The sequence below is a fragment of the Mastigoproctus giganteus genome, chromosome 5 (genome assembly GCF_048544385.1).
Source record: "Mastigoproctus giganteus isolate SK-2022 chromosome 5, ASM4854438v1, whole genome shotgun sequence".
Classification (NCBI taxonomy): Eukaryota; Metazoa; Arthropoda; class Arachnida; order Uropygi; family Thelyphonidae; genus Mastigoproctus; species Mastigoproctus giganteus.
This window is the reverse complement of record NC_143579.1, coordinates 65,040,637-65,055,731: the sequence shown is the minus strand read 5'-3', so window position 1 is coordinate 65,055,731 and position 15,095 is coordinate 65,040,637. Positions and strand designations below refer to the sequence as shown.

General features: G+C 35.7%; 1 protein-coding gene across 7 annotated transcripts in view; it reads left to right on the top strand.

Annotated features, from left to right (window-relative positions):
- The window catches only part of LOC150085455 (uncharacterized), a 1,845,429-nt gene that overhangs the window by 796,688 nt on the left and 1,033,646 nt on the right, over window positions 1-15,095 (top strand). For all 7 annotated transcript variants that reach the window (XM_090374043.1, XM_090374041.1, XM_090374042.1 and 4 more), the window contains one exon: window positions 2,729-2,953. In XM_090374043.1, the coding sequence (XP_090230169.1) occupies window positions 2,729-2,953 (225 nt within the window). The remainder of the gene's footprint in view (window positions 1-2,728; window positions 2,954-15,095) is intronic.

Here is a 15,095-nt window from a genome sequence, read left to right as displayed (position 1 = left end):
GAACTCTGGCGTTGAATTGAGCAGCTGAGAGTTTGATTCTCCCTCTCCTCCAATTTATCGTTGTCCGAGGACATCTACTTTACCCTTCAATCTCTCATAGATGCTCATCAGAATGCTGAGTTGGACACTTAATTTATTCACACTCTCTGCATTTAGCATGCATACAAAGATATCCTCCTTGGCTAGGTCATGTCCTGTTCTAGAAGTGCACATTTTTTTTTAGGTTGTTGATGCATTGGAGAATAGCCGACCGGGCTAGCCGAGTGGGTAAAGCACCTACCCGGCAACCCAAAGGTCGCGGGTTCGATTCCCGCCTCGGGCTTGGATCAAAGTACTGCAAAAACCTTGGGAGGTGCAATATGGCCACAGAAGCCGATGCGCCAACAACTACCAAATCAAAAAAAAAAAAAAAAAAAGCATTGGAGAATCGCCCCTTTAGTTCTCTCCCAAGCCACATTACTCCCACTTACCTTGTGCCTGTTGCTTTACTCCTCTAGTTTGGGGCATGATTTCCATTTAGATACGCTTTAGGTATACAATAAAAGAAAAGGTGCTGTTGGCATTATAAATATGATATATTATTTTATTTATTTTTATTTTGGACTGTTTACGTATTATTGCCCAGTATGAAGAAAGTTAACTCTTTCACTCATAAGAACTCATGGTAACAAAATTTATCAGTCCACTCCCGACAACTGAGGCGCCTCCGTAGCCAGGTGGGAAGGAGCAGCAGTGCATAGCACACGCTTCTTGATTAGACCGGGGTTCGAGCCCGTCACCACCAAATACAGAGGATGCGGAAAGGTCAGGGAATGATCACTGCATATCCCGGAGCAATATGGCCTTAGTTGCTAATGCTCCTAAAAACCAAATAACAAAACAACAAACAAATCCCGACAATTGAGTTTTCAATAGTTTGGCTCTATGGTATTATTTACAGCATTTTGTTTTGAAGTTTTGTGAAATATGTGCACTTTGGATATAAAGGCATATGGATGAATACTGTTTTTATTTTGACTCGAATGCCCAACGTTAGAATGAAATTATTGTAAAAAATAAAACCAAATAAGTTTAAAAAAAAACATGAAAAAATTAAATAGCTCATTGCACCATTTTTTTTATGCAGCAATAGCATCTATATTTATTTATGTGTCATTTCATTCAGTTCATCAACTTCTAGATCATAAGTCCATTCAATTTATTAAGTATCAGCTTTTGTAAATGAGTCCAAATCAGAGAATTGCAGCTAAAGGGTGCAAACCTTTCTTTTGATTTTGAAAATTCTTTTCTTTCTGCCATCTATTATAAACTGTCTACAGTTACTTTGAAGCACAGGTACAGGAGAACATACTGGACTGTTTTTAGACAAATTGCACATAAATGCTCACATTATATGAAATGACCATAAAACTCACTCATCACTCACGCACGCGTGTGTGTGTGTGTGTGTGTGTGTGTGTGTGTGTGTGTGTGTGTGTGTGTGTGTGTGTGTGTGTGTGTGTGTGTGTGTGTGTGTGTGTGTGTGTGTGTGTATGCTCACATTTGAAAATCATATGTATACGTCCTCCACAGAGTTCATATTTGATAAATGTTCCATGTATATACATGGTACTTCAAAGACTTGAAAAAAACATAGGTACATGCATATTTGTGAAAGGGTTCAAGAGGAATATCTGTTCACAATTGTTATTTTTTAATTACTGGAATCTGAAGTACATGTAAATATCTTCCATTATTATTAAGAGATTCTATTTTAGTGGCTGTTATAGTATTGTTGACCATGAAAACAAATATCAGTGAGAAATTTGTTTTCTTACTCAATTTAGAGAATTTAGTGTGAAAATCAGTCTGCACAGCCTTTTGAAGAGTTTCTTAAAAAATAACTACATATCATACAAATCTAAAATTTTAATTTTAGTGTGATATGATATTGTTTACTTGGGTTGGAGTACAATGAAGGAATAACACATATGCTGCCCACCTTTATTTGAGAAGTTGGGTTCAATGTGCCATAATTTTCAGAATATTGAGGAGCAACTCCTTTAATATTTGTCTAAAAATAAATTCTGGTTGAAAAGAAAGTTTGAAATTCATTGCTAAAAGTAAACTCTTTAAGTGAAGTTGGAAATCAGAACAAACTTCAAAATTTTATCCAGTTTATTTCATGTACATAAACAAACCTGAGCAGAAACAAAGAACAAGTAAAACTATGTATCAAGTCTTTACAGCATACAGTTGACATTAAACAAAAGTCAAAGTTTGCTGTAAATTTCACTGTGCCAAGGTCTAGCTACAGTTATTAATATCACATACCTTTACTTCACAGAGCTTGTTTAATGATTGCTTGAGAATGGCTACATGTGCATCATGGCACATTACTTTGCACCATTTGATGCATATCTGTGTCAGCAGTAGTGAATGCAACTGTACATGATTGTCCACAAAAACAACATCTTAATTCTCTAGGGTTAAGTGTTTAAACATTAAGAAGTTTTAAAATATTTCATAAAGTAATAATTTTCTGTCTCACATTGGAGAAATTTTAAAATTGGTGGATAGTCGCTTTATCAAGGATATTATAAAAGTTTTTCTGCTCCAGTTTTTATTTTAATTTTTTGTTTTATGAAAACTTTTAAACCGAATGAATTTTAATGGCATTTTAATTCCTTACTTCAGTTAATTTAATCCTTCCCTGATTTAATGTTAATGGTTCCTATTTTTTTTAAAGGCTATTAAAGAAGATTTAGAAAATCATCAGCAACTGATGACAACTTGTTTAGATCAGATACATCAAGTAATTCAGCATGGTCAAGAAACTCTTAATAGGGATGAAATTCTTCACCTCCAGAAAAATATAGATGCTCTTAAAAAACAATATGAGCAAACACTTAATGAATCTAACAGGCTTCTTAAATGTCTTACATCTGCACTTGATGAATTGCAGAAGTATAAGGTATATGTTATTTTGTTTTTACATTTTACATTTCTATAATGTGTTACTTATATATGTAACCAGAATTTTTATTAAAATTTATTTATTTTTATTTATAATTATTTATTTATTTTCTTCTTTTTTTATTTATTTATTTTTTTGCTTTTTTATGGTAATCCCAAGCATAAAAGGCTTTTAGAACCTATATATGTTCTAGAACCACATGTGGTTCTAGAACATTGAAAGGGCTGAAGATAATCATTGACATTCATCTTGAATTTCTTTAGATTGTAATTTTCTTGAAATGTTACAAAGGAAGATTTTTACGAGGATCAGACATACAATGGATAAATCAAGAGGAAAAGCTAGTTTGGTTGACTTGGATTTGAACTGCAAATGGGGATGGTGATTATTTGACACATACATTCAGACTAGTTTGGAAGAAAGGATTGGAATTAAGATCGCTGTGCAGAATTGCAGTTTCATGCAAATATCTCTGATATTTGAAGAGATATTTGCATGGAACTGCAATTCTGCACAGTTGATGGAACTGCAAAATATGAAGCAGAAATTTATCATTTGTGCCATAGAGAGAGTGGAGTGAATTTATAAATGGTAAATCATTAATTAGCCCAACTACTCTTTCTGCAGTTACCATGGAAATTTTTATTTATAAGACATTTATGCCAAACATGATAAAATGCCTTTGGAATGTCAAGAGCAACTGCTCAAGTTTCACCAAACGTTTCCATTAAATTTGTCTACAGATGGCTAACATAAGCCAGAATATCATTAGTGGATCAACACTGGCAGGAATCCATACTGGTGACCATTGATCAGATGCAAGGTTTCTAGATAATTGGTGGTTAATTGACATTTCCATTACTTTAGAAAGAGTAGAAGTAAGTGCAGTGGGATGATAATTAGATGGGAGGGATTTATCTCCGTGTTTAGGAACTCGCTGGATATGAGAATTTCCAACCTTAAGAGAAAACACCTTTGGAATAAGAAAGTGAAAAAAAGCAACAGAGAACAGAAGTAAATTCAAGAACACAGGTTTTGAAAACAAGTGAAGAAATATATCAGGGCCTGGAACTTTCTTAGCACTGATATTGTTCAAACCTCCTACTGGGAATTGTAGGTGGTGGTTTTCCAAGATCATCAATACACTAGATGGAAAAAAAAATATGGTGCTAACAGGTCGGCTTCATCTTTGGCTGAAGTACCAATAGAACCATCTGGTTTTTACAGAAGTGGGAATGGAGATGGGCAAAAGTTGCCCATCAGGACTTGCACATGAGGGTTATACCCAGGGTTACTTACGGTCCACCATCTAGAAGTTGCAAGGAGGATTTGGCTATCATAGACCAATTAGAGTTGTTCTGAAATTAGGTCCACTTTACTTGAGTGCCACCTGAATATCAGTTCCATCAGCAGTTTAGACTCCCAGGATAGCAAGCCCAGCTTGGTATACCTGAAAGAATGTTTGTGACAACCTCAAGGATCAATAATTGTATTATAAAAGGGAAGTGCTTTTCTCTTTATCTTAGTTTGTCATCAGTATTTTATGCATTAGGCATTGCCTAGTTCTATTTCATTGAAGTACATGCTTTCTTTTGCCTAGCTTAACAGTGTAACTGCTATACACATGCATCACAGATTAAGACTAAGATGTCAGCCAATGTACGTAGAAGAATGGTAACACACAATACATAGACAATTTCTAAACATATGTTATGCATCAAGAGTCTGAAACATATGGTTATTTTCTTGTTTGTCTTTAGAACCCTGCCTAGTTTCAGAGGAAAGCCAACAAGGAAATTTCATTGGCTTATACTTGATCATTTAACTGGTGTTTTGAAAGCTTATAGTGTAACTGTGGTGTGTGTTTTTTTTTTTTTTTTTTTGCATTGAATGGCTTACTTTCATTTTGACCTGACTTGTTATGGAATATTTTTTTAGATAGTATGAATCAGAGCTATGTTACTCAATATGTTCTACGTTGATAATAATATTAGTAAAATAATAAGAGGAGTATACCTCAATATAGTGCGTAGAACCCTTCCGTATGATACCCTCCAGAAATTAAAACGGAAAAAACGAAAAAATCGGCAAACTTACCGGTACATTAGAGTAAAAAATAAATAATTAAATAATCAATTTAACACAATACAAATCAATTAAAACAATTAAAAATCAAATTAACGCAATTAAAAGAATCAAACGAAAATATTCAAAACGATTTTCCTTCCTGAAGCTGACAACGCTTTTCGACCGTATGTCGTGATCACAGGAATGAAAATTACCGAATCGGGTTAAACCTGTTACTTAAATAGAGATTATTTGTCTTCGCGCATGCGCGTAAAGGTCCACGAATCGGAGATCAAATATGGCCGCCGAACATTAACAGAATTCTCGTGTAATTTAATTTCAACGGTTTCTGCTATTAATAGTCGCGTATAATTACGTTGAACGTTAAGTATTTTGGCTTCGTTAAATAAAAAAGTATGTTTTTCGTTAATGGCATGAAAGGCTAATTCTGACGCTGCTGAACGAGAAGCACGAACTGAGGCTTCGTGTTGATTTACACGAATATTAAGAGAAAATCGAGTCGAACCCTGATAAGACGAGTTGCAATCACCGCAAGAAATGTTGTATACCAGATCATTAATTTGTGTTGCGAACGCTGAAAGAACCGAGCGATTGTTCAATATAGTGTGTAACTTCCGTATTGGCCTAGCTACAATTTTAAATTCGGTATCTTTAAAGAATCTGTTAAGCTGTTTGTGCCACTGTTCGACATATGGGACAGAAATAAAGTATTTTTTGATGTTACTATTGTTGATTGGTGTAGTATTTTGTATCCTATCCTTAGCTTGTACCCTAATTCGGTTTATTGTGGTAATGGAATAACCCCTGTTTAAGAATCTGCTAGTTAATATTTGTATTTCTGAGTCCAAAGCAGATTCCGTCGTTGAATATTTATAGGCATTAAGAAATTGATTAAAGATAATCGATCTTTTGTAGGTGAACGGGTGATAGCTATTATAATGTAGAAGCATACCGGTGTTTGTAGGTTTTCGATAGATGCTAAATTGTATTCTATTCAAGTCCCGGGTAAGCGTGAAATTTAGAAAGTTTAATGACTTTGTATCCGTATCCTCCCTTTCCAATGTAAATTTGAGTCTAGAATGAATATTATTAAACGAATGTAAAATGTCTTGGATAGTATTACTATCGGTAATAACTAGAACATCATCTAAATATCTCCCATAGTATGTGATACGGGTTCGAAAAGGTGTCAAATGTATCTGCTCAATCGTTGAGAGATAGATCTCTGACATTAAGCCACTCAGGCTCAAACCCATTGGTAATCCAAAAATTTGTTTGTATACCTTGTCTCGAAAGGTGATGTAGTTGGCCTCAACTAACAGTTTAATTAAGTGAAAAATTTCCTTAATAGGTAGCTTCGTATAATTAATCGGTGTCGAGTTTTTATTTAACATATCCCAAATAATATCTAGTGTGTATTCAACGTTTACATTCGTATATAATGAGGTAACATCTAGTGAGAATAAATTGTCATTGTCACCGAGTCTACAGTCTTTCAGCGTATTAAATAATGTATCGTAGTTCTTAATCCCAAATTGTATTACCTGTCTAAAGGGTTTTATAATGTTATACACATGTGAGGCTAAGGATGAAAATGCCGAGTTCCTGTAGGAAACAATAGGTCGAATAGGAAACCCAGTCTTGTGTAATTTTACCTGACCGAAAAGTGCAGGAATATTGTATGTTCTAGACTTCAATTCCTTTAACTGAACCATGGTAATGTAGTCGTTTTTTCGATACGTGGTTAACGTTTTATTGTATTGATTGACCAAATTGGTAAACAGTGCCGGGTCTACTTCACGATATGTGGAGGTATCTGACACAACTGAATCTAACTTATTAATATAATCAAGTTTATCTAGTATTACCACTGTATCTCCTTTATCTGCCCTCTGTATAATAATGTCCTTATTTCCCCGAAGCTCTCGTAAAGCTGAACTGTCATGTGTATTCAATTTAGGAAGTCGCGTTTCTTTTATGTTATTCACTACTTGGTTAACTTGTTGAATAAATATATCTTTTTTTGGAACATTACGAAGTCCAAATTCAATATCAATTACGCATTGTTTTTTATGTCGAACAGTGTCGAACAGTGGCACAAACAGCTTAACAGATTCTTTAAAGATACCGAATTTAAAATTGTAGCTAGGCCAATACGGAAGTTACACACTATATTGACCAATCGCTCGGTTCTTTCAGCGTTCGCAACACAAATTAATGATCTGGTATACAACATTTCTTGCGGTGATTGCGACTCGTCTTATCAGGGTTCGACTCGATTTTCTCTTAATATTCGTGTAAATCAACACGAAGCCTCAGTTCGTGCTTCTCGTTCAGCAGCGTCAGAATTAGCCTTTCATGCCATTAACGAAAAACATACTTTTTTATTTAACGAAGCCAAAATACTTAACGTTCAACGTAATTATACGCAACTATTAATAGCAGAAACCGTTGAAATTAAATTACACGAGAATTCTGTTAATGTTCGGCGGCCATATTTGATCTCCGATTCGTGGACCTTTACGCGCATGCGCGAAGACAAATAATCTCTATTTAAGTAACAGGTTTAACCCGATTCGGTAATTTTCATTCCTGTGATCACGACATACGGTCGAAAAGCGTTGTCAGCTTCAGGAAGGAAAATCGTTTTGAATATTTTCGTTTGATTCTTTTAATTGCGTTAATTTGATTTTTAATTGTTTTAATTGATTTGTATTGTGTTAAATTGATTATTTAATTATTTATTTTTTACTCTAATGTACCGGTAAGTTTGCCGATTTTTTCGTTTTTTCCGTTTTAATTTCTGGAGGGTATCATACGGAAGGGTTCTACGCACTATATTGGAATATTTTTTTGTATATATTTGTCATGGTGCAAATAAATCTTAGTCAAGTTACCAGTCATCAGGTCATTAGAGAAAACTGAAGGATCCATTTGAAAGCTTTTGTACTTTGCCAGGAATGAAGCAATCCCAAATAGTATTTAAAGTTAATTCATCAGTAAATTTTACCACATTTTTAATGATAGACATACACTGAAGATTACCAGCAGCAAGTAAGATTATGTTCAAGGCAATGAGGATAACTATGCACTTTTTTTGGAACATGCAGCAGCCTGGAAAGCAATGTGTCAGGGGATTTCCGTCCCTGCTGTGGTTCATCATGGAATAAGTAAGCCGGATGTACATGTGCATGTACACCAATGTTAGGAATATACTAAATAAAATTGAATTTGAAGTGCTGGTCAAGACATCAAAGATGGATATTATTGGGATATCAGAGATGTGGTGTCATACATATAAGGAACGTACAATTGGAATATGGGGAGTACAATGTGTACAGAAGATAGGAAGGGAGGAGGGGTTATTCTGTTAGTTAAGAAAGACAAAGTGCCACCAGGTGACATGGGTGGACAGTGCAATTTTGAGTCAGTTTACTGTGACATAAGCTCTGGGAAAACAAAATTGAGAGTAGGAGTGTGTTATATGTGTAATGATTGTGATGAGTATACCAAATAGCTGTACACATGAATAGGGTGGGCCAGTAAATCAGAATGTCTTATAATGGGGGATTTTAACATTCCAGATGTTGACTGGAATTTGTGGATTGGTCACTCACACACATGCAAGACTTTTGTACATGTCTTGGATGACATGCTTTCTACAGCAGCAGGTTAGAGAAGCAACAGGTGGAAGCAATACTCTTGATCTGGTTAGCAGCTGTGATTCTTCATGCATTAACAATCTGCAGGTAAAAAATCAACAGGGTATCAGAGATCACAGTATACAAATGTGGAATTTAATTAAAGAAGCTATTGTCAAGGGTAAAGGAAAAGGATTTTGCTTTCATAAGAGTGACTATAGTGGTCTCAGATAGTTTTTAAATTTTATGCAGTGAGACCAACTGATGATGTTACCAATGGCAAATTCTAAATGGGAAGATTTGGGAAAGTAATCATAGAAGCCCACCTGAGACAGTGATGGGCCAGACTTGAAATGACTGTTGTATTCAGCCAAAATTTACTAAAATGGATAACTATGCTATTGCTAAAAACAAGTGTGGACTCAAGCCTGTCACTGTTTCAGGAAGGAACATTTCCCCAGACTCTTGTCCCAGATTGCATGGAAAAATGGTAATGGAGTGGTAACATTAATTACAAAATTATTTCAATGCACTTACCTGACTTAGTACAGTGCAGTGCAGTACAGTAATTAAAGCTATACCTTAAAATCTCTCTGCTGACAAGGGTCTCTTTCCTGAAAACTGAACAGGATAGTTGAGTGGGAGAAGACAGAGAGAAGTTATTAATGGACACCCCTCTTCGTGGACTAATGTTATTAGTGGAGTACTCCAGGGTTCAGTGCTAGGCCCATTATTGTTTTCTATATTTATTAATGATACTGATGAAGGTGTATCAGGCTTAATGTCTAAGTTTCCAGATGATACAAAAGTTGATAGCAATCAAAGTATTCTACTGCAACAAGATATAGAAAAATTAGGCTGATGTTCTGAGAAATGGCAGTTGAAGTTCACCATTGACAAATGCATGGTACTGCCTATGGGTAGCAGTAATCCTAAAGTGACTTCTCAACTGTGTTGTACTACAGTCAGGCTATTGGAAAATGAAAAAGACCTTGGGTTTAATTGTCCAGTCAGATATGAAATTCTCTGATCAGTGCAGATATGCTGCCAGGACAGCCCAAGGGGTTTTGTCATTGATATACAAGAGATTTGCTAGCAGGGATAAGTAGGTGATTATCCCCTTGTACAAGGCCGTGGTTAGGCTGAATCTTGAGTACTGTATACAAGTCTGGAGGACTCACTTTGGGAAGGATGTAGAATCGCTGGAATGGTGCAGAGATAGCCATCTAAGAATAGTGATGGGAACAAAAGGGTGCTCTTACTTAGAAAGGCTTCAGTTTTGCAAACTTCAGTGTTTGGGGACATCTGACTGAGGTGTTTAGGACATTGAATCAATTGGGTAAGCTAAATGTTAATGGCATTCTTACTCTTGCTGATACTACATACATGAGTTACATAAGTAAATTCAAGTTAAGGAAGTATGGTTGCAAGATGTGCAGAACTTTGACCTCAGCTAGCACGTGATTGATTGTTGGGGCAGGCTTCCATCTGTTGCTGTGAAAGTGGATAGTTTGAATAAATTAAAGGAAGAACTAGACAAATTTTTGGACAATGTAGGTGGGTGAAGTCTAGTTTTTTTTTTTTTTTTTTTTTCTGATGCTACATAAGCCTGCTTTTTTTTTTTTTTTTTTTGCATCATTTGCCACCACTGCTACTAATTTATTATGCATTTGTGTGAAAATCTCTATATCTTCCCTGAAGAAAAAAAACTAGCTTGGCAAGCTTTTGGCAACTTTAGCTCTTCTATTTTTTGGATAGCGGGATACATGGATAGGAAAATTTGGAATTTAATAGCACTGAACAGTTGAAATGAAACTTTAAAATTATTGGATTACAATTAAGGAAAAAAAAAAAAAAAAAAAAAAAGCTCTCTTTCATGATTGAAAACAGTTGTTTTCTTTTGTGAACCACAATATAGTATTTATTTTCATGATTAATTTTTCTTTTGTCAAATAAATGTGTTTTTTTTTTTTTTTTTTAGTTTAAATGAGTTTCTTTAAAGTTTGGAATGGACTGGTAACATGTTTTACTTGTGAACCTGGTTTTAAAAAGAGAAATACATTCATTTTAAACTGTCATGTTCAAGTGACATGCAGGACATTTTTTTTTTTTTTTTTTTGTTTGTGTGTGTGTGGGGGGGGGGTGAGTCTAAGGTATAATTAATGCATGTATTCAGTTTTATGCAATTTCCAATGGGAATTGCATCAGATAGTGTGAGAGCAATATTTTAATTTTCCATTTTGAAGAAGGTCTGCCCATCTTCAAATCGTCAAGGGGTCCACATTATATCTGGTACATACTTGCAGGCTGCATATTTCTGGATTAGATATTGAAGCAATAGCACATGAATAAGAATTGGGCCCTTAAGTTTCAAAACTATTTATTTAAATTCTCACAGGAGCTAGTTATTGTCGGTGACTCTATTGTCAGGGAGACAGATAATATGTTGTGCAAAAAGGATAGGTGGAATATGACCAGGGTATGTCTGCCAGGGGCAAAGGTTGATGATGTTGAAGAGCAGATATCTTTTAAGGGCACAAAAGGTGATATCAATGTACACATTGGCACTAATGACATTAAGAGTAGGAGGTCTGCGGACTTACTTAACAAGTATAGGTCAATGTTGAAAAAAAGTCACGAGTTAGGGTTAAAATACATTTAAATAGAAAGGTGCAAGAATATTTGCTGATGCTATCAAGGCAGTGTTAAGTGTGTTGGAAAACTGGTAGCTGCAGAAATTAACTGTAGCCACAGTCAGAGGTGAAAGTGATTCTTTTACTGCTTCTATTGGAATGAACAACAGCCTGGTAAGCAAGGTACTGGGAATTTAAAGGGCTGCTGAGAGTCACCATGGAACAAGTAAATACATGGGTTGTGTTATGGTAATTAAGAGTAAGAAAAGGTGTGTGTGTGTATATATACACCAATGCTAGGAGTATAGTAAATAAATTTGATGAATTTGAAGTGCTGGTCAAGACATCAAAAATGGATATTGTTGGTATATCAGAGACGTCGTGCCCCATAGATGTCAGCAGTGCAGAATTGGAATTTGGGTAGTACAATGTGTAAAGAAAGGATAGACAGGACAGGAAGGGAGTAGGGGTTATGCTGTTAGTTAAGAAACACCTAAAATCTAAGGAAGTGCAGCCAGTTGATATGGGTGGGCAGTGCATTGTTGAATCAGTTTGGTGTGACATAAACACTGGCAAAGCAAAATTGAGAGTAGAAGTGTGTTATAGGCCTATGCCGTTTGTTAAGAAACACAAAAAATCTAAGGAAGTGCATCCAATTGACATTGGTGGACAATGCAATGTTGAGTCACTGTGGTGTGACATTAGCACTGGGAAATGGAAAATGAAAGTAGGTGTGTGTGTTATATGCCTAATGAATCTGATGATATAATGAGCAATTGTGCAGAGAAATAGTGGGCCAGTAAATCAGAATGTCTTATAATGGGGGAATTTTAACTTTCCAGATATTGACTGGAACTTGTGGGTTGGTCACTCGCACACTAGTAGGACTTTTGTGCATTTATTGGATGATTGTTTTATACAGAAACATGTTTGAGAGGCAACCAGAGGGGGAGTAATACTCATGATATGATTATCAGCAGTGATTCTTCATGCATTAAGAATCTGCAGATAAAGGAACCACTAGATGGCAGTGATTGCAGTGTACTGATGGAGGATTTACTGAAAGAGGTAACTACCATCAGGGGGTAAGGGGAAGGGTTTTTGCTTTTGTAAAGGTGACTACACTGGTCTCAAGGAATTTTTAAATTCTATGCATTGGTATCAGCTGATGATTTTACAGACAGTGAATTCTAAATGGGATGCTTTGAGGGACTTAATCTTGGAGGGTACTAGGTTTTTTATACCAAATAAGAAATATTGTTCAAAGCTTAGACCTAAATGGATGTCAGATGAACTAATGAGACATGACAGAGAAGAAAAATGCATGGGATGCATATAAATTATCATGCGACACAGAAGTCTATGTCAGATATAAGCTGGTCTGTAATAAAATCAAGTCACAAAGAAGGTTAGCGAGGCGATGGCAGATTACGAGAAATCCTTGGCAAAGGATGCAAAGAAAAACAGCAAAGATTTCTTTACTTATGTAAAATCTAGTAGGAAAGGGATGAATCAGATTGGTCCACTTAACATAAATGGTTTCACTATTAATGATCATGCTCAGGTAGCTGATAAACTGAATGAGTATTTTGCATCTACAATCACACATGTGGAGTTATTCAAGGAAGGGAATGCCAGAAGTTTATCAAACTCGAACATGCAGCTAAGCGATTTTGTAATAACTGAAAGGAAGTGGAGGAGAAATTGTTGAAGTTAAACATAAGGAAGGCACCTGGAGTGGGTGGGATCTATCCAGTTATATTAAAGGAGGCAGCAAAGGCAGTAAACCCTTAGCCATGATTATGAAAGCTTCCTTGGATTCAGGGGAGGCCCCCCATGAATTGGAGATGTACAAATGTGTCACCCAACAAGGAGGATCAAAGGGTGACAGGTAATTACAAGCCTGTTAGACTAACTTCTGTTCCAGGGAAAATAATGGAGTCACTGGTTAAGGAAGCAATGCAGGATCATCTAGACAAGATTGCAGTTATAGTGCAGACACAGCATGGCAAAATTTTGTCTGACAAACTTGAGTGGTTGTTATGATATGGTCACAAAGGAACTGGATACAAAGAATAATTTTGATATTATATATTTCGATTTTAGGAAAGCTTTTGATACTGTGGCACATGGAAGATTACTGTACAAATTGGAGCAATATGGCATTATTGCTCCAATTTTAAAGTTGCTACAATGGATAAAAGAATGGTTGAATGGAAGAAGACAGAGTGGTTATCAATGGACAGTGTACTTCATTGTCTAATGTTATTATTGGAGTCCCCCAGGGTTCTGTGTTGGGCCCATTGTTGTTTTTGGTATTTATCAATGATATTGATGAAGGTATATCAGGGTTAATGTCTTAGTTTGTAGACGATATGAAGGTGTCAGGGTTGTTAATGACAGTAATGATAGTACTCTACTGCAGCATGATCTAGAAAAATTGAACAGATAGGCTTAGAGGTGGCAACTGAAGTTTAATATTGACAAATGTAAAGTATGGCATATTGGTAGTAATAACCCCAGAGTAGGGTATCAACTGTATGGTACTACACTCAGGGTAATGGAGAATGAATAGCACCTGGGGGTAATTGTGCAGTGAAATATTAAATTTCTGAGCAGTGAAAAAAGGCTGGAAGAGTAGCTCATGGTGTCTTGTCAATGGTATACAGGAATTTTGCTAGCAGGGATAAGGGAGTGATTGTCCCCTTGTATAAGGCGATGGTCAGGCCACACCTTGAGTACTGTATACAGGTCTGGAGGACCCATTTTAGGAAAGATGTAGAGCTGCTGGACAGAGTACAGAGAAGGCCTACAAGATTGGTGAGTGGAACAAAGGGTTGGTGTTACCAAGAGAGGCTTAAGTTCTGTAAATTTCAGCTTCTGGAGACTAGGCACTTGCGAGGTGATCTAATTGAGGTGTACAAAGCCTTGAATGTATTGAGAAAGCTGAATGTTAATGGAATTCTTCCTGTTGCTCAGATTACTCACCTGAGGTGACATAAATTCAAATTGAAGAAAGACATTTGTAGAATAGCTGTGCAGAAATTTGCTTTTAACCAGCAGGTGGTTGATAGTTGGAACAAACTTCCATCCATTGTATAGGGAGGTCAGTATCTAAAATAAGTTCAAGGCAGAACTAGACATACATGTGTAGTGAATGGATAGGTGAAATGGGAAGAAGTTTCCTTTTTTTTTTTTTTTTTTGCTGATGCTATATATAAGCTTGCTTTCTTGCATCATATGCCTCTACTAATTCTAAATTGAAAAATTTAATGAATTTGCTTCTGACCAAAGGTTTACTAAATATCATGCAAAACAAATTTAAAAATTTCACACATTATTTAGCATGCACTTTGCCTAAAGTGTTTTTGTTAAGATTTGCTGCCTTTTAAAACCATTATCACATACTTAGGTAATGGAATAATACTGTTATGGGCCACACAAAACCATCTCTCTCTCTCTCTCTCTCTCTCTCTCTCAGTATCATGCTAATAGATCCATGCCAGCCAATAGCAAGAAGCACACAGGGCATGCGATCACACTATCCATGCTGATTTAAGGACATTCTTTGTTGCCACTTCTATGCAATTTCACTATAACTTTATATATTAGCAATTTATATTTTTATATATTATTATCACTGTGGATTATTCCAAATGTTAGTTCTCATTTGTTTATTAATGTTTTAAATAGCTTTTATTAAATGTATTTCATAGATTTTTATATGAGAAATATATAAAGTTTCTGTATTTTGTAACTAACCAAGAATAATAACAT